The sequence below is a fragment of the Antedon mediterranea genome, chromosome 8 (genome assembly GCF_964355755.1).
Source record: "Antedon mediterranea chromosome 8, ecAntMedi1.1, whole genome shotgun sequence".
In the NCBI taxonomy this organism is placed as follows: domain Eukaryota; kingdom Metazoa; phylum Echinodermata; class Crinoidea; order Comatulida; family Antedonidae; genus Antedon; species Antedon mediterranea.
Genome location: NC_092677.1, coordinates 6,317,325 through 6,341,901, shown reverse-complemented (window position 1 = coordinate 6,341,901; position 24,577 = coordinate 6,317,325). Strand labels below are relative to the sequence as shown.

The window sequence follows — 24,577 nt, the reverse complement described above, 5'->3', positions numbered from 1 at the left end:
GAAAACGGCGGATTTAAAAGATGAGGTGTTACACTCAGATTTTTAAAAGATAAATGCTGAGTAAACGGGACCAGTGGTCATACTTTAACTTATACTGGACGACTAAGGATGTACCCTAGTATAATCCCACCAAGTAACTCCCATGAGCAATCCGCCGTTTTCTCACAAAAATACAGTATCAAATTTCATTATAATATTAAAAATCATAATTGAGTTACACTCAAATTTAAAAGATGAGGGCTGAGTAAACGGGACCAGCGGTCATAGGCCTACTCCAACTTTTACTGGACGACTAAAGAGGTAGGCCCTACCCTAGTATAATCCCACCAAGTGACTCCCAGGAGCAATCCGCCGTTTTCTCACAAATATTTCATTTCTAATACCATAAAAACCATAAGTAACACTGAAAATGTAAAAAATACACAAACGGTGTTTCATAGTTATTGTTGGCTGGAAAAAATTAAAGTGGGCTGGCTTATTGTCGGCTGGCCTATATTGTTGGCTAGCTTAACACAAGCCTTCCATGATTATGTTTTTATTCCCCATCAGGACTGGACACACAACAGAGTGGTTTCAGTCACGTGGTTTTAAATTACTATGCTGCCCTCAACGTTTAAATTTAGTTAGACCGTGCGCCAATTTTTGTCCTTACGCCAATTTTTGTCCTTTCGGAAATTTCGTCCTTTCGGCAATGTGTTTGTGTGTCCGTACGGCAATATTTGTTTGTCACTCGAGGAATTATGTCTTTAACGCCATTAGTTTGCCTTACGGGAGCGGAATTGTTCGTACGGCAACGTTTGTCTATTTTGACCCTAATGGCCGCCCATAGAATATGACTAATGAATAATTCATGTTCTGCATAACCTACGAAAAGGTTAGTACAAAGATTCGTTGGCAAACTGCCAATACATGCCATTATTGTTTGTAAAAGTATGCTAACTATATTGTTGACGAAGCAGATGCATTCTATATGGTATAATAGCTTTTTTTGAGATTAGAACATCAGATCAGAACTCGGTGATGTGTTTACATCACGTACACTGTATTATAATATACAACAGTCAATCTACTACAGTAAGTACAATATAGGCATAATATACCTTGTGTATTCATTTGAATGTAGGCCTACAAGAGGTGGGGGATGTTCCGATGTTGGTTCTTTACTCTGATATTATTTTTTTTATTTAGACCAGCATTCTTTTTTTATAATTAGTGTTCTGCTCTATTAAGTAATGTGAATGTTTCATTCTTTTTATTTCATACGCACCCAACAGCGAGTAGGCCTAACGATAATCATCATCATCAAGTTTCATAACCGGGCTTAGGGAGGGGAGTTGAATAGCCATTGTTAGGAGATACATTTATACTATTATATTATTATTACTTTACCATAGTATTGTAGTGTATATATTATATTGGTTGTAGACTAGACCAAAGTTCAGTAACCAGGTTGTTAGTAATTGTACCTATGAGACTGCTCATAACTCAAGTTGTCAGAGACACTTGTTTGATATTCCATATAAGGAAATTGTTACAACAACTTCATACTAAGATGATGATGTCATTTGAATTTCATCTTAAAACCAATTTCATCATCTTTAAGTTATTTGATGAGATCATTATGATCACCCCACATATCCTGCATAAGAATATAAATAGTGGTACATTAACCATATTTAATCAGTCCTAATACGAATACTGACATAGCTAAACTAAATGCTGTTAAAGTCTATTGAAGTATCTAGAAGTCTGTTTGACTGTTTTGAACAACTGAAGTAAAGCTTTATATTAGCCTTGGGCTCAGCTATATTTGTAAGTCTTGAATTTCTTTATGTATTTTGATTGTGTGTTACCACCATCTTATACTTTGATAATTATTTTATATTGTTAATTAATCTTTATCTTTATAATCATTTTAATTGATTTTGTTATCTTTTGCTTTTCTGTTTGAAGAATAAAACGTAGATTAGAGTATAAAACTTATCCATTGTATTGCCTATCTTCTGTTTGTGCCTTGCATGTAACACCATGTGTTACATCCCTGACACACACACACACACACAGGTCAGGATTGAACCCTGTACCTTGGGATTGGAAGGCAATCACGTTAACCACCATGCTACAGCTCATCTCAATTACCTAAAGTTAATTTTTTATCTTTCGTTTTACAGTATTTAAATATGAGTGCACGGCTTTATTTGCTGTATATCAATGCGAATTAAGGTTAAGTTACTGCCTAGGCCTATTAAATAATAATCTAGTTTTATTTGCAAGGTAGCTGCCCAGTAACTGAGCAACCCTTACAATATTATATTATAACAGAATGCAAAACAATTAAATAAGGTACCGTGGCTTCAGTTTTTTATTTCAACAAAATAATTCACTTCTTTTAATGCTCTATTTGCTTCAATGACTTCTTTACAATGTTTAATATTCTTTATTTGCGTTATTTCCATTACTATAAGTTGCATGACCTTACTTTATTTGTTGGAATGGAATTTGATCTTGTGTTGGTAATAGGGTAGAGGCTATAACAATTGAGACAAATACACTTCCTAAACAAAAAAGATCCCTTTTTTCTAATTTTCATCTGCTAGCTGCAGTGCAATGACCCATTTTCTGCGCGATTATGACGTGACCTTAGCCGTGAGTCAAACGGGTAATTAATCAATAAAGTGGACCTTGAAAAGGGAAGAAATCCCAGCAATCTACAACAACAAAAATATCACGGTCTGAGGTCAACGTCACTGGCAAAGTTAAGGTCAAGTCACCATCGCTGGAAATGTCTGTAGCTAGCAGATGAATTTCAAGTTCTTTGATTATTTTGAAGATCCAAAGTTTAAATGTTTGTAGTAGGCATTAATTGCTTTTTCGTCGCGTGCAACGCGACTCTACAGCTCACTATGTCGGTCGGTTGGTCGGTAAACGCGACTGCAGCCATGTATATGGTTTTGTTCTGTTTAATTAGCAATAAAGGCTGATGTTTCGTTTTAATTGATTTAAATTGCTTCGGACCATTGAGCCTTGAAGAAGGGCTAAACACCTACCTGTTACATGTTAGAATATATTTTCTTGTAATTGGGAGACTTACTCAACTAGGCCTGGCCTAGTATTATAATAAGGGAAAAAATAGTGAAGTGAAAAAACCAATAATATAGTTATACTGTACAAGCAGATGGAGACAGGATAAGTCATGGTTGTTAGCTTTGTGCTTATTAGATCATTTGAGGGTTTCAACAAGTACTATTTAAAAATTAGGTAGCATCTCTCTGTATGTTTTCATGTACAGTAGGGCCGTTAAATAACCGTATCTCTAATCAAGGCCGACAGAAGTGAACGTAAATTCCTAAACTACACGCATTTTCAATTTTTAACATGGCTGAAAATTAATATATTATGATTTTTAAATAACGCTCCAAAACCGCCTGAAAATTGTAATACTTATCCTGTTTTTGATTTATGAAAGATGTAGATCGCAGGCACTGTTCACAACATGTGTTTACTGATTTTGTTTCTCTTTCTTTTTAAACTCATTGGAAAATGGCCTATCTTTGTTTTAATATACATAGGCCTATATGAAATATACAAAGTTCAGATAAATTGATGGTTAATTGCATAAAATAATCAATGTTCACTAGTGTATAGTCCCTTAAGGGGAGAAAGGTGGAGTGTTACATGACAAAACTGGATACAAATTATAAAGCAGATAGATATGGAAATGCCAAAACATAGTGACTGAAAATCTGAGTTGACTACTGTGACCTTTGGCCTCAATGGTCATTTCTAGTTGCGTGCAACTCGATCACTATATCGGTCGGTTGGTCGGTAAGCACTAACTTGAGCACGCGATTGTAGCCATGTATATGGCCTTGTTTATTATACATGGACATTTTAAATTTTGTTTTCAAAATATATAATAATAATAAAATGTGTACAAAAATGCTTTTAGTTTGCCCTTTAACCTTTATTTCCTAATAGAGAATCTCAATATCGCTGAGAGATTTAAAAATCGGCTAGAGATGAATATTCTCAGAAATAAAATCTTATCTGCATAATCTAACTCTAGTCTGTCTACTGCCAAATTAATGTTGAAGCACGGCAGCCTATGTAGCTCAACATTTCGCTGTCCTCCAAGGCTGGTTTTGCCTGTGCAATATTTTATCAGGACAGAAAACTAATTTTGAAAATTGCCCTGGCTTCCTATCAAATGTTTAATAGTCGGAAGATAGATTGGCTTACAAAATAAATATATTGGTTATTGTTTTTTTATAGATATTGCAATGGCAGAAAAACAAGCACGAGTGTTTCTTTGGTGCATTCCGCGCTCTGTATCCACTGCTTTTGAAATATGTATGGGCAAGCTAGACGATGTCCAAGTCATAAATGAACCGTATGTAGCTGCTCTTCTCGTGGGGCCTGACTTTCAACAAGACCTATCAGACGATCTCAGAGAAATGAGAGAAAGTATGAACAAGATAGCATCTGTTGTTGAAGTAAACTGCGATAACCCGTGGAAGTCGGATGACTTAACGCTTCAATTCGTTAAAGATAGGTTAGAGGATGAATATCCAAGTAAACGTGTTATTTTTGTAAAGGATATGGCAAGCACAATAACTGCTGATACACTACACATGCTGCCAAAGGGTTACAAACATGCGTTTCTGATACGTAGCCCTGAGAAGGTTTTCCCATCACAAAAAAAACTGTTTAATAAATTTACGACAGATGAGGTAATGTTAAAAGTTGGCAAACACGAAGTAGTACCAGAACACTACGCTTTTGGAGAAACTTTACACGTGTACGAACACCTGACGAAAACAGGGATCGAACCAAAACCGTTCATTATGGACGCAGACGATCTTTTAGAGAACCCTGAATCCATATTACGTCAGTTTTGTGCCTTTGCTGGAATTGAATTTACGAATAAGTTATTGTCTTGGGATGGCGGACATGACGTCACTAAATACTGGATAGCATCAAAAGAAATGCTACAGTGGAACAGCGTTGGAAATTTCCACAAGAACGCTTTCGAAAGTAAAGGTTTTATTAAACCATCAGCAGCGCCCTCAAAATCCGAGTTGTCCGAAGATGTTCTCCATTGTATTGAAGCTAGTTTTCCATACTACAATAAATTGTTCGAGCTGAGAGCTAAAATTAGATAAGATTTTTTCGTGATATTAGTATCTAATTATAATATTATATGTATTAGCAACTATCAAAAACTCAAAAAAAAAAATTATTTTACGTTATTTTTGTTGGTACTAGAGGCCTACAATGTTATGCGAACTGAACATCGTTCCATTTATTACGGAAACCGCAACACAACAGTATATGGATAATGTACTATATTAATGTAGCCTACAAATGGCGTGACATGTACAAAGCGTATCGTACGTCGTATACCACAAGTACACGAAATAATGACGTATTGAAAAACATTTTGGTATATCGGTAACGGTCTGTGCAACATTTATTAAATAAGGTATAAGAAATACTCCTTGTCACTTTTTTCCCTAGTACAGTACAGTATTGTATTTCCAATTAGGGAATTAAGTTTTAAATAATTAATATTTTATATAATTGTATACATTTTTATGTCTTTTTGGATTGTTAATCCACAATACATACAAACTGTCTAATTAGAGAGTTGGCCCTATATTGTTAGATTCGAAAAAAAAAAATCTGAACATAATGATTGAGATGGGAAATTAAAAATAAACTATTATGTGAAAGCTTGGTATAAACAAAACGAAACTGCTTAAACGCTATTTATTTAAAATAAAACATGAGTTGTATTTTTAAAAGTTAAATAAAAATGGAGTAAAATGAAAATTATCAAGATAATTAGTTGAACAATAATGTGTGTACTAACCCTATGTAAACATCTGATATGAAGAAGAATGAATAATGTGGGACGCACCAACTCTTTTTGAAAACTTAGATCATTTAGACAAATGTCAATAAAACAGTGGGTGTGGCGCGATAAAGTTTACTGTATCAAACGTTACCCTGTAGGCCTACAGAGTCGATGAAACGCATCAGCAATAGTACCAGTTTGCTATCGGAATATCGGTGAAGGTGATTGCAGGTGAAATATTGTCAACTACTGACGGTATGTAGAATTCTTTTTATCAAGAGAGAAGCATGAAATTACTCTCTGATGATTCTTATTTATTAAACCTTCAACAATTATTTTTGAATGAAGATCATTTTTTATTTGGCAGGAGTACTTAAATAGAATATATAAATCCAAAGGCAAATTACTGAAAACAATAAAATGCTGTCGGTGTCAGTGGTTGGAGAGAGATATAAAAAAAGCAAAGATTTAAATCAAAACGATAAAAGTGAAACAGCCAGAAGAATTAGCCGAGCTTTCAGGCAACACTAGCCATTCATCAGTGCAAGTGAGAGTACTTAGACAAATAGAGAATACTAAAGCAGACACTCGGCGCTGCCTGAGTGGACTGCAAGAAAATAAAAAAACACATGAGGCACAGACTAACTAGAATATATATACTGTATATGTATATGTATATATATATAAACAAATCAGGCACAGAACATTAATTCTAAACATATAAATTACGTCGCCTGTCCGAGAAACGTGTCAGGTATCGTCACCATTTATGACGTTATCCAAATTCCTTCACTTGCACTGATGAAGGGCTAGTGTTGCCCGAAAGCTCTGCTAACTTTTCTGGCTGTTTACTTTATCGTTTTGATTTAGCTTTTCGCTTTATATATATATATATATTTCAGAGTTATTGCAATAGACCACGATGTCAAATGGAGCGACAAAACTCGCAAAGACAAAGAAAACCACTGGGAATTACTACTTAAAACCACAAAACCTTTTGGACTTAGGAACATACTCCCAGATCGGTAAAATTATTCCATTGACTACCAAAATTTAAGTTTCAATATTAACCACCATTTAAGCTGTTTTTTAGTCTCATTCCAAAAATGTTTATATCTCTACCAAGCTACCTTCTTTGTTTTCCACTCTTATTCAGACTCCACCCTGGCTCCCTTTGTTATATTTCTTTTATTTCTGTCCACCCATGCAGCACTTGCCAGCTTTATACTCTGACGTTATCCAAATTCCTTCACTTGCACTGATGAAGCTCTGCTAACTTTTCTGGCTGTTTACTTTATCGTTTTGATTTAGCTTTTCGCTTTTTATTTTTGTATCTCCATTGAGATCCAGCCACTGATACCCACAGCATTGTCATTTTTTTCAGCAATTTGCCTTTGGATTTATATATATATATATATATATATATATTCAATCTGCAGACAGGACTGTTTCGATCTCGTCAGTGCAGTTCAGGTTCCGAAATGAAATGTACCGCAGAACTTGCACAATAATAGGCTGAGCCAGTTATGTGGGATGGTACACTGATATATACTGTAGTCAAACTCAGTCTCTATCCCACGGCTATGGGACGGCATTGGTTCACATACAAATAGTATTTCTCTCCCTGTTTTCCTCAAAATTAAGAATCATTATATTTCTATATACATATAAAACTGATCTGTGATCACATTTTCTCTGCAATTGTAGTCTGTAGTAGGCCTACTTGTCTTTTTTGTTTATAGGGTCATCTCGTGACAAGTATTGCACTTCTTGACATGAACCTGGTTAATTATATATATATTATATGAACAAACTGTAAAACTGTTGAAATAAATATTTATTGACACTATGTTCACGGAAAATAACTCTGAGAATATAATTTTCAATACAACGCCTATTTAACAGTAATAATCGTTTAATTGAATGTTTTTGTGTATCTTGTATAGATAAAATGGCAGAAAAACAAGTACGAGTAATGCTTTGGAGCGTTCCACGCAGTGTATCAACAGCTTTTGTAGTATGCATGAGCAACTTGAACGATGTACAAATAATGAACGAGCCTTATATAGCGGCTTATCTTATGGGCCCGGACATAAAGGATAAACCAGAATATATCTTGGAGTTGATGGAAAACATGAATAAGATAACATCTGAACTCGAAGTCAATTGTAATGAGGCTTGGGAATCCGAAAACTTCACGTACTCTGCTGCAAAAGACAATTTAGAGGCCGATTACACGGATAAAAAAGTAATCTTTGCCAAAGATATGTCATACGCAATAGCAGATAAATTGAATATGTTACCACATGGGTACAGACATGCGTTTTTGATTCGTAATCCTGGAAAGGTATTTCCCTCCTGGAAAAATCTTCTTAATAAATTCAACGAAGGTGAAGAGGTAATGTTAGAAGTTGGTAAAAACAATGTGATACCAGAAGATTACGGTTTTGGAGAAAGTCTACAACTCTATGAGCACCTAAAGAAAACAGGAATCGAACCAAACCCGTTTATTATTGATTCCGACGATCTTTTAGAGAACCCCGAATCCATATTACGTCAGTTTTGCGCCTTTGCTGGCATCCAGTATACGGATAAGTTATTGTCTTGGGATGGCGGACATGACGTCACCATGGATTGGAAAATGTCGAAAGAAATGTTACAGTGGAACAGGGTTGGAAATTTCCATAAGCATGCTTTCGAAAGTAAAAGTTTTGGTACATCTACACCAGCGCCCTCAAGATCTGAGCTGTCAAAAGACGTAATTCACTGTATTGATGCCAGTTTACCATACTACAATAAGTTATATAAGCTGAGAGCTAAAATCAAATGATAATACAATCACTATAGATAATATATATAAAAGACCACTTTATGGCAAAAATATTTTAGAATACATTTTTTTAAACGGTTAATACCTACTTATATTAGTTAAATTTGCTTAATAATAATAGGATTTTAATAATAATAGGATTTTTATTATTACACAAAACGAGAATTAGTTTACAGTAAAATTAAATTAAATAATAATAAAAGTAAAATAATTATGATTACAATTATGATAATAATGTTACATTAGGCCTAATCCTGACAAATCCTTGACAGAATTATTATCAATATTAAAAGTTGTGATTGCAATGTTATTAGGCCTACTTGTAATTTGTCTTTACGTTAACGGCGATAGCGATAATAATATTGTACACAAAGAAGCAACTTGTAATACTACTTTGGTCAGTGTCATGGACAGAGGAGAGCAACTGAATTGGCAGTAGGCCTACTGACTGACGCGACCTTTAAGGAAGAAACTTAATTTAAACATGAGTTGGCACTAGCCACGGCTTACAACAAACAAACTGCGGGTAAACTTTATGTGTGATAATAATATTATCACACATACAGTTTACCCGCAGTTTGTAAACCTACATGTGTGTCACAACTGGGATGACATTTTCGCAGGTGTGGACAATCAAGTTGTTAGACATGGCAGCCTAAATGCCGACGCAACGTAACGCAATCTATGCAACGTAAGCAAATGCCCTTCTAATAATTGTGTTTGTCCTCGCCTACGTGAAATCAAACCTTCGATATTTGCAGCACTATTGCGTCGTCGGTTCCTACTTGTGATTACGCAATACAACCGTTTGCGTCGATTCGTCGCTGCGTTGCGTTCTAGTGGGAACCACGCTTAGGGCCTTTCACACCTGTTCCGGCACGGTTCCGGTCCGGCGAATCGAACGCCAATCTTTCGTTTTCACGACGCTCCACGCGGCCAAGCACCAATTGATATGCGCGTAGCCGCGTAAAAACGAAACATTGACGTTCGATTGGATTTGCCGTCGCCGGACCGGAACCGTGCCGGAGCAGGTGTGAAAGGCCCTTTACACAGACGAGCGGTAAACGGAAAACCGCGTAGCTTTACTTGTCCCACATTGAATCTGTGTCTATAACCTGAGCAGAAACCGCCCAGGAAGCTCGGCCATTCGACACGACTGTATACGACACGAGTGGTAAATGATTGGAAAGAACTATTATATATGCAACTAACATGTTTTATTTTAAAATTCAACATGAAGCCTAGCTTAATGATATATTAAATATTGAACCATTAACGATTATTATATAACACCTAAATAAATTCCTGTCATTTGATTGGACGATTGTGGGTCACATGGCGTGCAATAGTACGCACTATTAAACGATCGTTTAATAGTACTTTTTGAAACATTTTTGTGTACGAAAAAAAAAACGTCTCGCGGATGAAAAAAAAATCTAGTACACAAATTATCCTATATGGCTCTGTACTGTGTAATACAACAGCGCCACCTGTCGTTTGGTCTCAGTTTCATCTGTAAACACCACCGCGAGATATGCAACAGCAGCAGATATTTGTGTACGATTTGGACATTATGTACTAATTTCTTTCAAAAAGGCATTTAAATTAGCTTTAGATCGTTTTTAGGATTTTGATTAATTAATGGGGACATCCCTACAAGACGTGGAATTGTTGGAAAAACCATAATTAGCTTAGATAAGTTCCAATTGTCTGTCGAAGTTTTGCCTTTCAGCCAAGCTAGTACTAGGCTACTAGGTCTAGCCTAGGCCATGCTAGTATTAGGCTAGGCCTAGCCTAGGCGTTTTAGCCTTGCTAGGCCTAGGATTGTTTGGTCGTTTGTTGACATAATTAACACAAAAGTAGGTGTGTTTACGAAATCCATATAAATATAACATTTAATATAAAATTATTAAAAACCAAATGTTACTGTTTTTAATCAATGTGTGTGAAGGAAATGTAGTAAGCTTTGGCTAGGGCTACCTTTTATTTGATTCAAATAACTAGAATTTATATAGATGTTATATAAAACAAATAATGAATGTTTTGTATTCGTGTAATGGTACAAATAATGGCACTTGGTGAATGATGAAAGGTTATATCAACTCGGCGTTGCCTCGTTGATATAACCTTTCATCATTCACCTCGTGCCATTATTTGTACCATTACACTCATAAATATTCATTATTTGTATACTATTACATAATCAAAAGGTACATAATTAGGATCTAAAAACAAGATTTTATATTCATTACCAAAAGTCGCGAAAATCTGGCTAATAATTGTGGCAGGACGAAGACATTTAGAAAAACGATCAGCAGATCTAAAAATAATATACTAACCAAAAGCCGCATAATTGTCCGGACGAAGACATTATATATTTGACACCAGAAAAAAAAACTCAGAATTAATTAACATATATGGTAAAACATTAGCTATAATACATTATATATATTTATTTCCAAAAGTATTAGACATTTCTAGACATAAAATCTTCACCACGTTGTCGACTGGATTCGAATCTGTAATGTTAACAATTATTATTCAGGCTTTACTCTGAGTGCGTACATCTTGTCGTAATATGGTTGTGCTGCGTCGATACATGCATTAACATCGTCATCGAGTTCTGCTCGGTTTGGTTCGGGTTTAGGAGTTGCAAAACTGGTACTTGAAAACGCGTTTTGGTAATAGTCACACGCTTTATTTCCCTTGATGAGCATCGTAGAAGATTTCCACGTATGAACAACACCATCATTTCCATCCCAGCTTAGCAGTTTATCGGTGTATTCTATTCCCGTTCGTTCACAAAGTTGTTTTAGAATTGATTTAGGATTTGCAAGAAGATCGTCAGCATCTATAATGACTGGATTTGTTTCAATACCAGATGATACCAAATGTTCGTAAAGTTCTAAACTTTCTCCAAATCCATATTTTGCTGGAAGCCATCCACTTGTATCAAAGTTTACTTCTTTGCCACTTTTATTTGGAAATTTTTTCAGCATTTTTTTCCAAGATGGAAACAATTTTGTAGGGTTACGAATTAGAAATGCATGGCGGTAACCTTTAGGCAACATATCTATCTTCCCTGTAATTCCAAATGACATATCTCTGGCAAAAACTACCTTTTTATCTGGGTACTCTCTCTCTAAAACGTCTTCTTTAATGAACTTGTAGGTGGCAGTATCCGACTTCCAACCTGCTTGATAGTCCATCTCAACAGCGTTCGCAAGTTCATGGAAACTGTCGTTGTCCTTGTTTATTTCATCTTTAGCAAACAATTGTCTATCAGGTCCACAGAAATATACACTAGCGTACGGTTCACTTATAATCTGCACGTCATCGAGGTGGCTCATACATTTAGTGAATGCCGTGGATATACTACGTGGAATACACCAAAGCATCACCCGAGCTTGAAAGTTTTCAGCCATCTTTGTTTGCAGAACAGCGATGTTTTCTGAGGAATATCAGACGTTCGAAAAGCTTTCCTTGTTAAACTTCTTAGTTATATATTGTAGATATTGGTTATAAAAATGTGTTATTGTATTGATCACCAAATAGGCCTAGATGGAAATTAACTTACATATCTACCCGCTGAATAAATTAAATAAAGTTTTAATGCCCGTTTTGATGGCTGTCATGAAACGAGAGGCTAAAGCAAGTATTTTGCTAAAACAATACGTTTTATTATTCTTATTACTACAACCCTTAACACTATTACCATCAAGGTTATTCATTGATAGAACATAGGCCTAGCTCATTCTTGTTGTTATGATCATGTAGCAAAGATTCATTTAATTAATCTGTTTATTATCACTATTGAACGTCTGTCAATACATAAAATTACTATTTAATGACAAAAAATTCATTAATGAACAGTCTTTAAATGGATATAGGCCTAATGTAAATAAAAAAATTTATTAATAATTAAAGTTGTTTCTTCATAATAATTGGTTATTAGGCCTATATTATAATAAAAATTGTATGTACTGTATATTAAATGTACAATTTTATTAAGTTTACACTTACATAAACTATAGTCTTAATATAATTCTTTTAATATTTTAACTTTTAGTAATTTATCATTATTATTGGTGACAGTAGCTTATGCTGCTTTGTGCCTTCCTAGCAGCTAGTGACTATAATTATATATTATTTTCTTCTTACGTTGTGTTTGTTTAATTTGTATTATGTTTTGTAAAATGTATATTAATTGCCTCAATAAATAATAATAATGCTTAAAGATGATAAATCTGGGTTCGGGTTTTACAGTGAAGAAAACAGTACTTGAGAATTCAGTTTTGTAATATCAGGGAAGAGTAAAGTAATGTACACACGCTTTATATCCCTTCATGAGCATCGTAGATGACTCCACGTCTGTACAACCTCATCGGTGTATCCTATTCGCGTGCGTTCACAAATGTTTCAGAATTGATTTAGGATTTGCAAGAAGATCATCAGCATCTAAAATTTTCGGGTCTTTTTAGTCGCGTGCAACGTAACTCTAGAGCTCACTATGTCGGTCGGTCGGTTGGTTGGTCGGTAAACACTAACTTGAGCACGCGACTGCAGCCATGTATATGGCCTTGTTCAATACCAAATGAAATTAAATGGTGGTATTCTAAACGTTCTGCTAATCCATATTTTGCTGGGATCCATGTACTACGTGGACTGCACCAAAGCAACCATCCGATCTTTACCATTTTTCGCTATCTTTGTTTATGTAGAGCAGAGACGTATTAGACCGATACTAAACGTTGGTATAATGTTATTCATCTTAAGCGTGTTTCAATATAAAAAATAATCATGTTTGTTCTAGGTAACGTTTCTTTGAGGCTAATTTTGCTATAAACTATAGTAGACTGTTCCAATATTCTAGCACCTTCTAAATGAAACATTAAATTGACCAATTGAAGACCACAATGTTTCAAACAGTGTATTTTTAATATGCGCTACACTCTAAATGTGGTTTAGAGTGTAGTGAAACATTCTTATTGTTCATATTATATACAACATACTACCGGCTGAGTTTAAGTCTACCTTTATAATTATATGAATTTGATATGATTTGATGTGATCACTTTATTTCAGAATAAATATTCCATACATACTATATATACAACAACAAATAATAGAAAACCGAAAAATCAAACTAAAATAGGAGTTTTCCTTACTTGGTGTAGAGATTTGAATATCGGAACAAATAGTTCGTGGTGGCCTACACCTAACCAGATCGTTTTCACTATTCACAATTCTTAATCTAAAGCCATAGACACACTTGCGTACATGCTCTTAGAAAGAGGGAATTCTCCTCGTGGCAAACATAATTACTAGCACTACAGTGCTTAGATAATTAGCCTAGCAACATTCTCAATGAGTTGTTGTAGCACACCTCCAAAGATTTAATATTCTGAACAGTGTGGTCAGACCATAACATACAACAGTACAGATTAGTACCAAACGACCTGAACAAATTACATTTAACCTTTTCTTTACATCTACTAAAACGTCTATTAAAAATTAAATTTAAATTCTCCTTTTAGAACGGACGAAACAAAATCAAAGATATATAGTACCTTCATAATTATATATATTAAATTTAAGTTCTCTTTTTGGAACGAACGAAACAAAATCAAAGATATACCTTCATAAATAATATATATTAAATTTAAGTTCTCTTTTTGGAACGAACGAACCAAAATCAAAGATTGAATTAAGATATTGGTAATAATATAGTTTTATTATCAACTTAATCTTAGTACAGATACACAGTACAAGTTGCTGTTGTAGGCATAATAACGTAAATGTATGTGTGTAATTGTGTATGCGGGTCAATTTTGAATGGGGCGCTTAATCGATTATAATTATGTGTGGACAAAAAAAATATAGTGGTTAAATTTTAAATAGATAGTTAAGATTACGTTTATACAACTAATAGTTAGTTGTACACAATCTATCTATCTTGAGTTGGTAACGTGTTTCCTTTACATCTCTAAATATTGCCCCTTTCTTTTATTGATTTTTGATTGTTTCAAATAAACAATTTTTATTTGATTTGAAGATTAGAAACATTTTGTTGTATAGGCCTATCAAACTAGTTTGTGTGTGATGTGCCCAAATATGGCAGTGATATTCTCAAATATAATAGTGATATGACATCATCGTGTCCATATATGGGCACATCACATAACGTTTGATAGTGTAGACTATTTAACTTTAATCTATAATGTCTGGTGTTTTTTCATCAATTCATTAATACATTTTTCATTTCATTTTCATAAAATTACATAGTGAACCATAATATCTCTGGACTACAACAAAATACACAAAAGCCAAAGTCGAATGTAATCACAGTTACAACAGTAATCTGATGTGTACCATTTGTGTTTATTTTCTACGACACGACTCTCGTGGTTGAGATATTTTATTCAATAAAGGCAAAGATAACACTTATTGTATCTAAAGGGCTGTCAATGACGGGATATAACTAACATACAAGCACAACATAAGCCATTATAGTATCTGCCACATACATACAATAATAATAATAGAATCTTTATTTTAAAACGGAGGCTCGTTAAAAACAAAATTTGTTCTTCCACGAGGTAAGCTCTGGAAACTTAAAAGCCATTATAGTATTTGCCACATTTAACTAATAACCAATCAAGGTAAGCTCTGATAACCGGGGCCTAGTGGATATAACTACAAACAAAACTTAAAATCCATTATTGTATCTGCAACATTGGTGTAATTAACTAGTAGCCAATCAAGGTAAGCTGATAACTGGGGCCTAGTGGATATAACTACAAACAAAACTTAAAAGCCATTATTGTATCTGCAACATTGGTGTATTTACCTAGTAACTAATCAAGGTAAGCTCTGATAACTGGGGCCTAGTGGATATAACTACAAACAAAACTTAAAAGCCATTATTGTATTTGCCACATTGGTGTATTTAAATAGTAACCAATCAAGGTAAGCTCTGATAACTGGGGCCTAGTGGATATAACTACAAACAAAACTTAAAAGCCATTATTGTATCTGCAACATTCGTGTAATTAACTATAGTAACCAATCAAGGTGGTAAGCTCTGATAACTGGGGCCTACGGAATATAACTACAAACAAAACTTAAAAGCCATTATAGTATCTGCAACATTGGTGTATTTTACCTAGTAACTAATCAAGTTAAGCTTTGATAACTGGGTCCTACAAAATATAACTACAAGCAAAACTTAAAAGCCATTATTGTATCTGCAACATTGGTGTAATTAACGAGTAACCAATCAAGGTAAGCTCTGATAACTGAGGCCTAGTGGATATAACTACAAGCAAAACTTAAAAGCCATTATTGTATTTGCCACATTGGTGTATTTAACTAGTTATCAATCAAGGTAAGGTCTCATAATTATTCCTAGCCTAGATTTGTTTAGTTGACACTTTCGGAGCTGCAAACTCTTTAAATTACCATCAACTTTTACGTGTATGCTTCATTGGTACAATAGAACGAGCGGTTCTTTACTTTCCGAAACTACGCGCATGCGTTACCGGTACGTCATATATGTTGATACAACGATGTATATTTTCCTAATCCTAGAAGCCTATACTAATTTTATTATCTTTATAGGAAATACAAAACAGGTTGCAGAACGTCTGAGGATAAATTACTTCTTCTTCTTTTCAACTAACACGTTTCACAATTGAAACAATGTCTGACAACCAGGTTCGTGTAATTCTTTGGAGTATCCCTCGTACAGTTTCTACTGCATTCACAAAGTCTATGAGTAATCTAGATGATGTTCAAATCATCAATGAGCCTTACAACAGTGTATATTTTTATGGACCAGATAAGCAAATACATTTCAACGACCAAGTAGAGAGAGACAGTGATAAGTTTATTAAAACAATAGATGCAGTTCAGATGGATTACCAAGCAAGCTGGAAGTATGAAACGGCAACATATACATTTATTAAAGAAGATGTAATGGAAGCAGAATACACCGAAAAGAAGGTGATTTTCGTTAAAGACATGGCATTTGCTATTACAGGTAAACTTGATATGTTACCTATGGGTTACCGTCATGCGTTCCTAATTCGAAACCCCGTCAAGACGTTTGTCTCGTGGAAAGCCATGCTAAGCAGATTTTTAAAAGAAAGAGACAGAGAATGCGAACTTGATATTACCGAATGGATTCCAGAACATTACGGATTTGGAGAAAGTTTTCAACTTTACGAGCATTTAGTTAAAAGCAACATTGAACAAAACCCAGTAATCATAGATTCCGACGATCTGCTTGCAAACCCAAAGTCAACTATGAAGCAGTTCTGTGAGCGTATTGGAATTAAGTATAGCGATAAACTCTTAAATTGGCAACCGGGCGATGAAGTAGCCCAGGCCTGGAAGTCATCGACAATTATAGTGAAAGGAAACAAAAAGGCAGACTTTTTCAAAGAAGCATTTGCCAGTTCAAACTTCCACACTTCCAAACCAGAGCCAAACCGATCGGAACTCGACGATGATATTAACACATGTATAGACACTGCTCTTCCATATTACAACAAAATGTACGCCCTTAGATTACAATCAACTGAATCTACATAAAGCCTAGCCTAGCCTAAGGGTGCATGTGGGATGGACATAAACGTGACTCCTTAGAGGAATGGCACATATAAGTACCTTAACAAAAGGATAGGTATTTAAGTAGACATTCAATATTAAACTAGAAATAATAAAGATTATTAATCTAATTTAAAACAAAAATCAACAATCGATTTGCTATAAGTATAATACACTTACAAATAATTGCTGTTACTGTACTGCAATCTGTAGGCCTATGTGAAAACATTATTATGGTGAAATGTAAAAATATGATTATAGTGAAATTAAATTATTGTTCACATTGTGGGTTTCTATTTAATAATTTGAGTTCAGTTGTATTATAGTTTGATATCAACAACATGTTCACTTCTTATGCCAAAGATGTCAATTGGTACGGTAGCGGACGATTTGGCCTAGAGTGACAGTACGACCCGGGATGATTCGGGCCAGAGACGATTCGGGCCAGAGACGATTCGGGCCAGAGACGATTCGGCCCATTTTATATTGTCAACTTATGCATATTATAAAGATAGGCCTAATAATACATTCATCAATAACGTTTAATAATGTTTTGTTTTTAAAGAGACTGTAGTATTAGGGATATCGATAATAAAGCGATAAAACTATAACAAATCTTACTTGTCTTTATTTATGGCCTAAAAAATCACCGAATTTGTTATGCCACGCAAACGACGTAAACAAATTACGTCCTGTATGTAATAATTAAAGTTGTTTCTTCATAATAATTGGTTATTAGGCCTATATTATAATAAAAATTGTATGTACTGTATATCAAATGTACAATTTTATTAAGTTTACACTTACATAAACTATAGTCTTAATATAATTCTTATTTTAACTTTTAGTAATTTATCATTATTATTGGTGACAGTAGCTTATGCTGCTTTGTGCCTTCCTAGCAGCTAGTGACTATAATTATATATTATTTTCTTCTTACGTTGTGTTTGTTTAATTTGTATTATGTTTTGTAAAATGTATATTAATTGCCTCAATAAATAATAATAATGCTTAAGGATGATAAATCTGGGTTCGGGTTTTACAGTGAAGAAAACAGTACTTGAGAATTCAATTTTGTAATATCAGGGAAGAGTAAAGTAATTTACACACGTTTTATATCCCTTCATGAGCATCGTAGATGACTCCACGTCTGTACAACCTCATCGGTGTATCCTATTCGCGTGCGTTCACAAATGTTTCAGAATTGATTTAGGATTTGCAAGAAGATCATCAGCATCTAAAATTTTCGGGTCTTTTTAGTCGCGTGCAACGTAACTCTAGAGCTCACTATGTCGGTCGGTCGGTTGGTTGGTCGGTAAACACTAACTTGAGCACGCGACTGCAGCCATGTATATGGCCTTGTTCAATACCAAATGAAATGAAACGGTGGTATTCTAAACGTTTTACTAATCCATATTTTGCTGGGATCCATGTATTACGTGGACTGCACCAAAGCAACCATCCGATCTTTACCATTTTTCGCTATCTTTGTTAATGTAGAGCAGAGACGTATTAGACCGATATTAAACGTTGGTATAATGTTATTCATCTTAAGCGTGTTTCAATATAAAAAATAATGTTTGTTCTAGGTAACGTTTCTTTGAGGCTAATTTTGCTATAAACTATAGTAGACTGTTCCAATATTCTAGCACCTTCTAAATGAAACATTAAATTGACCAATTGAAGACCACAATGTTTCAAACAGTGTATTTTTAATATGCGCTACACTCTAAATGTGGTTTAGAGTGTAGTGAAACATTCTTATTGTTCATATTATATACAACATACTACCGGTTGAGTTTAAGTCTACATTTATAATTATATGGATTTGATTTGATTTGATTACTTTATTCAGAATAAATATTCCATATATAACACTATATATACAAAAACAAATAATAGAAAACCTGAAAATCAAACTAAAATAGAAGTTTTCCTTACTTGGTGGTGTAGAGATTTGAATATCGGAAAAAATAGTTCGTGGTACACCTAACCAGATCGTTTTCACTATTCACAATTCTTAATCTAAAACCATAGACACACTTGCGTACATGCTCGTAGAAAGAGGGGATTCTCCTCGTGGCAAACATAATTACTAGCACTACAGTGCTTAGATAATTAGCCTAGCAACATTCTCAATGAGTTGTTGTAGCACACCTCCAAAGATTTAATATTCTGAACAGTGTGGTCAGACCATAACATACAACAGTACAGATTAGTACCAAACGACCTGAACAAATTACGTTTAACCTTTTCATTACATCTACTAAAACGTCTACTAAAAATTAAATTTAAATTCTCCTTTTAGAACGGACGAAACAAAATCAAAGATATATAGTACCTTCATAATTATATATATTAAATTTAAGTTCTCTTTTTGGAACGAACGAAACAAAATTAAAGATATACCTTCATAATTATATATATTAAATTTAAGTTCTCTTTTTGGAACGAACAAAACAAAATCAAAGATATACCTTCATAAATATATATATTAAATTTAAGGTCTCTTTTTGGAACGAACAAACCAAAATCAAAGATTGAATTAAGATATTGGTAATAATACAGTTTTATTATCAACTTAATCTTATGCAGTACAGATATACAGTACAAGTTGCTGTTGTAGGCATAATAACGTAAATGTATGTGTGTAATTGTGTATGCGGGTCAATTTTGAATGGGGCGCTTAATCGATTATAATTATGCGTGGACAAAATAAATATAGTGGTTAAATTTTAAATAGATAGTTAAGATTACGTTAACACAACTAATAGTTAGTTGTACAAACGTAATCTGAATGTATTGGCAATTTATCACATCATCATTCTATGGATATCAGTATTAATACAAAAATATGTCGCATTGTAGCCTTTCGAGATAATTAAAAATTACTTCTTGTTAAAAAAAATAATAGTATAATAATTATATTGATTGAACATACATTGGAAATTGACTTTCGTAAACGGGAGGCGCGCCAATCTATCTAAATATTTTTGTTTAAATCGATATAATTTTTTTTTGTTTTATTTTTGTGGTGGTGGTTTGGGTGTTTGTTTTTAATCGAATTATAATTCTGAGTAAGAACCAAACAATTTTCCTTTTAAAATTTGTGCAGATGAGAAAACAGACCAAGCAAACGAAACAGATGGTAATGAAATAAACATATCCTCCGTTGAATATATTATTTTATATAACCCGCACAATTACAGCAATTAAATATCCATTTTTTTAAAATTATTATTCTTTTGAACGAGGCAATACGATAGCAAGCACCAAAAAGTAAGTAATAGGTAGAATTTTACAGATTGGCAATACCCCAATATAATTTTAACTATGAAAATTATGTTTTATATCAGGACAGCTTTACGTTATATGATAATAAGGTTATATGATGATTTTTTTGTAAATGGTTTGAACGATAAAGGATGTACATAGTTAAGTCTTTCTTTTTTTTACTCTTTAAGTAAGATTATTGTTGACAATAAAAATATTTCACTTTGTTTTTCTCGTAATCTTCATAGTGAATAGTTTATTTTATTTGTAGTAAAGGAAATTCATGTTGACATACAATTGCTAAAAATTAGTTGAAGGTTAGTAATATAAGGATATAAAAGGAAGCGTTTTGTTCTACCTAGAGCAGTTCTCAAATGCCTTTCAGATCTTGACCATTGATAATTACTATGGAGTGGATGCCTTTTATTTATTTTTTTATTATTACGGTATGCTACTAACGTTATCATAAACTTTAACATTGAGGGACACAATCTATCTATCTTGAGTTGCTAACGTGTTTCCTTTACATCTCTAAATATTGCCCCTTTCTTTTATTGATTTTTGATTGTTTCAAATAAACAATTTTTATTTGATTTGAAGATTAGAAACATTTTGTTGTATAGGCCTATAAAACTAGTTTGTGTGTGATGTGCCCAAATATGGCAGTGATATGCTCAAATATAATAGTGATATGACATCATCGTGTCCATATATGGGCACATCACATAACGTTTGATAGTGTAGACTATTTAACTTTAATCTATAATGTCTGGTGTTTTTTCATCAATTCATTAATACATTTTTCATTTCATTTTCATAAAATTACATAGTGAACCATAATATCTCTGGACTACAACAAAATACACAAAAGCCAAAGTTGAATGTAATCACAGTTACAACAGTAATCTGATGTGTACCATTTGTGTTTATTTTCTACGACACGACTCTCGTGGTTGAGATATTTTATTCAATAAAGGCAAAGATAACACTTATTGTATCTAAAGGGCTGTCAATGACGGGATATAACTAACATACAAGCACAACATAAGCAATCATAGTATCTGCCACATACATACAATAATAATAATAGAATCTTTATTTTAAAACGGAGGCTCATTCAAAACAAAATTTGTTCTTCCACGAGGTAAGCTCTGGAAACTTAAAAGCCATTATAGTATTTGCCACATTTAACTAATAACCAATCAAGGTAAGCTCTGATAACCGGGGCCTAGTGGATATAACTACAAACAAAACTTAAAATCCATTATTGTATCTGCAACATTGGTGTAATTAACTAGTAGCCAATCAAGGTAAGCTCTGATAACTGGGGCCTAGTGGATATAACTACAAACAAAACTTAAAAGCCATTATTGTATCTGCAACATTGGTGTATTTACCTAGTAACTAATCAAGGTAAGCTCTGATAACTGGGGCCTAGTGGATATAACTACAAACAAAACTTAAAATCCATTATTGTATCTGCAACATTGGTGTAATTAACTAGTAACCAATCAAGGTAAGCTCTGATAACTGGGGCCTAGTGGATATAAATACAAACAAAACTTAAAAGCCATTATTGTATCTGCAACATTGGTGTAATTAACTAGTAACCAATCAAGGTAAGCTCTGATAACTGGGGCCTACGGAATATAACTACAAACAAAACTTAACAGCTATTATAGTATCTGCAATATTTGTGTAATTAACTAGTAACCAATCAAGGTAAGCTCTGATAACTGAGGCCTAGTGGATATAACTACAAGCAAAACTTAAAAGCCATTATTGTATTTGCCACATTGGTGTATTTAACTAGTTATCAATCAAGGTAAGGTCTTATAATTATTCCTAGCCTAGATTTGTTTAGTTGACACTTTCGGAGCTGCAAACTCTTTAAATTACCATCAACTTTTACGTGTATGCTTCATTGGTACAGTAGAACGAGCGGTTCTTTACTTTCCGAAACTACGCGCATGCGTTACCGGTACGTCATATATGTTGATACAACGATGTATATTTTCCTAATCCTAGAAGCCTATACTAATTTTATTATCTTTATAGGGAATACAAAACAGGTTGCAGAACGTCTGAGGATAAATTACTTCTTCTTCTTTTCAACTAACACGTTTCACAATTGAAACAATGTCTGACAACCAGGTTCGTGTAATTCTTTGGAGTATCCCTCGTACAGTTTCTACTGCATTCACAAAGTCTATGAGTAATCTAGATGATGTTCAAATCATCAATGAGCCTTACACCAGTGTATATTTTTATGGACCAGATAAGCAAATACATTTCAACGACCAAGTAGAGAGAGACAGTGATAAGTTTATTAAAACAATAGATGCAGTTCAGATGGATTACCAAGCAAGCTGGAAGTATGAAACGGCAACATATACATTTATTAAAGAAGATGTAATGGAGGCAGAATACACCGAAAAGAAGGTGATTTTCGTTAAAGACATGGCATTTGCTATTACAGGTAAACTTGATATGTTACCTATGGGTTACCGTCATGCGTTCCTAATTCGAAACCCCGTCAAGACGTTTGTCTCGTGGAAAGCCATGCTAAGCAGATTTTTAAAAGAAAGAGACAGAGAATGCGAACTTGATATTACCGAATGGATTCCAGAACATTACGGATTTGGAGAAAGTTTTCAACTTTACGAGCATTTAGTTAAAAGCAACATTGAACAAAACCCAGTAATCATAGATTCCGACGATCTGCTTGCAAACCCAAAGTCAACTATGAAGCAGTTCTGTGAGCGTATTGGAATTAAGTATAGCGATAAACTCTTAAATTGGCAACCGGGCGATGAAGTAGCCCAGGCCTGGAAGTCATCGACAATTATAGTGAAAGGAAACAAAAAGGCAGACTTTTTCAAAGAAGCATTTGCCAGTTCAAACTTCCACACTTCCAAACCAGAGCCAAACCGATCGGAACTCGACGATGATATTAACACATGTATAGACACTGCTCTTCCATATTACAACAAAATGTACGCCCTTAGATTACAATCAACTGGATCTACATAAAGCCTAGCCTAGCCTAAGGGTGCATGTGAGATGGACATAAACGAAGTATATAGTCACCAACATTCTTTAACTGACTCCTTAGAGGAATGGCACATATAAGTACCTTAACAAAAGGATAGGTATTTAAGTAGACATTCAATATTAAACTAGAAATAATAAAGATTATTAATCTAATTTAAACCAAAAATCAACAATCGATTTGCTATAAGTATAATACACTTACAAATAATTGCTGTTACTGTACTGCAATCTGTAGGCCTATGTGAAAACATTATTATGGTGAAATGTAAAAATATGATTAGGCCTATAGTGAAATTAAATTATTGTGACATGTTCACATTGTGGGTTTCTATTTAATAATTTGAGTTCAGTTGTATTATAGTTTGATATAAACAACATGTTCACTTCTTATGCCAAAGATGTCAATTGGTACGGTAGCGGACGATTTGGCCTAGAGTGACAGTACGACCCGGGATGATTCGGGCCAGAGACGATTCGGGCCAGAGACGATTCGGCCCATTTTATATTGTCAACTTATGCATATTATAAAGATAGGCCTAATAATACATTCATCAATAACGTTTAATAATATTTTGTTTTTAAAGAGACTGTAGTATTAGGGATATCGATAATAAAGCGATAAAACTATAACAAATCTTACTTGTCTTTATTTATGGCCTAAAAATCACCGAATTTGTTATGCCACGCAAACGACGTAAACAAATTACGTCCTGTGTGTAATAATTAAAGTTGTTTCTTCATAATAATTGGTTATTAGGCCTATATTATAATAAAAATTGTATGTACTGTATATTAAATGTACAATTTTATTAAGTTTACACTTACATAAACTATAGTCTTAATATAATTCTTTTAATATTTTAACTTTTAGTAATTTATCATTAATTATTGGTGACAGTAGCTTATGCTGCTTTGTGCCTTCCTAGCAGCTAGTGACTATAATTATATATTAT

At 33.8% G+C, this 24,577-nt stretch overlaps 4 protein-coding genes and 1 long non-coding RNA gene across 6 annotated transcripts in view; 3 read left to right on the top strand and 2 right to left on the bottom strand.

Annotated features, from left to right (window-relative positions):
* LOC140056213 (uncharacterized) overlaps positions 1-24,577 on the bottom strand; it is a 47,022-nt gene that overhangs the window by 9,230 nt on the left and 13,215 nt on the right. The gene's annotated exons all lie outside the window — the stretch shown is intronic.
* Positions 921-6,073, top strand: LOC140056164 (uncharacterized). Of its 2 annotated transcripts, none has more exons than XM_072101450.1 (2): positions 921-1,074; positions 4,273-6,073. In XM_072101450.1, the coding sequence occupies exon 2, from the start codon at positions 4,281-4,283 to the stop codon at positions 5,160-5,162; it is 882 nt and encodes a 293-aa protein (XP_071957551.1). In that variant the 5' UTR covers positions 921-1,074; positions 4,273-4,280; the 3' UTR covers positions 5,163-6,073. The 2 variants fall into 2 exon arrangements, with proteins under 2 accessions (XP_071957551.1, XP_071957552.1); XM_072101451.1 differs by lacking the exon at positions 921-1,074 and adding an exon at positions 1,145-1,812.
* On the top strand, positions 7,761-8,735 carry LOC140057033 (uncharacterized). The gene has a single exon (XM_072102571.1). The coding sequence runs from the start codon at positions 7,809-7,811 to the stop codon at positions 8,685-8,687; it is 879 nt and encodes a 292-aa protein (XP_071958672.1). The 5' UTR covers positions 7,761-7,808; the 3' UTR covers positions 8,688-8,735.
* LOC140056352 (uncharacterized) lies at positions 9,770-12,548 on the bottom strand. The gene has a single exon (XM_072101699.1). It carries the CDS (start codon positions 12,110-12,112, stop codon positions 11,225-11,227), a length of 888 nt encoding a protein of 295 aa, XP_071957800.1. The 5' UTR covers positions 12,113-12,548; the 3' UTR covers positions 9,770-11,224.
* Positions 16,322-17,511, top strand: LOC140057263 (uncharacterized). Its single transcript, XM_072102848.1, has one exon. The coding sequence runs from the start codon at positions 16,389-16,391 to the stop codon at positions 17,280-17,282; it is 894 nt and encodes a 297-aa protein (XP_071958949.1). The 5' UTR covers positions 16,322-16,388; the 3' UTR covers positions 17,283-17,511.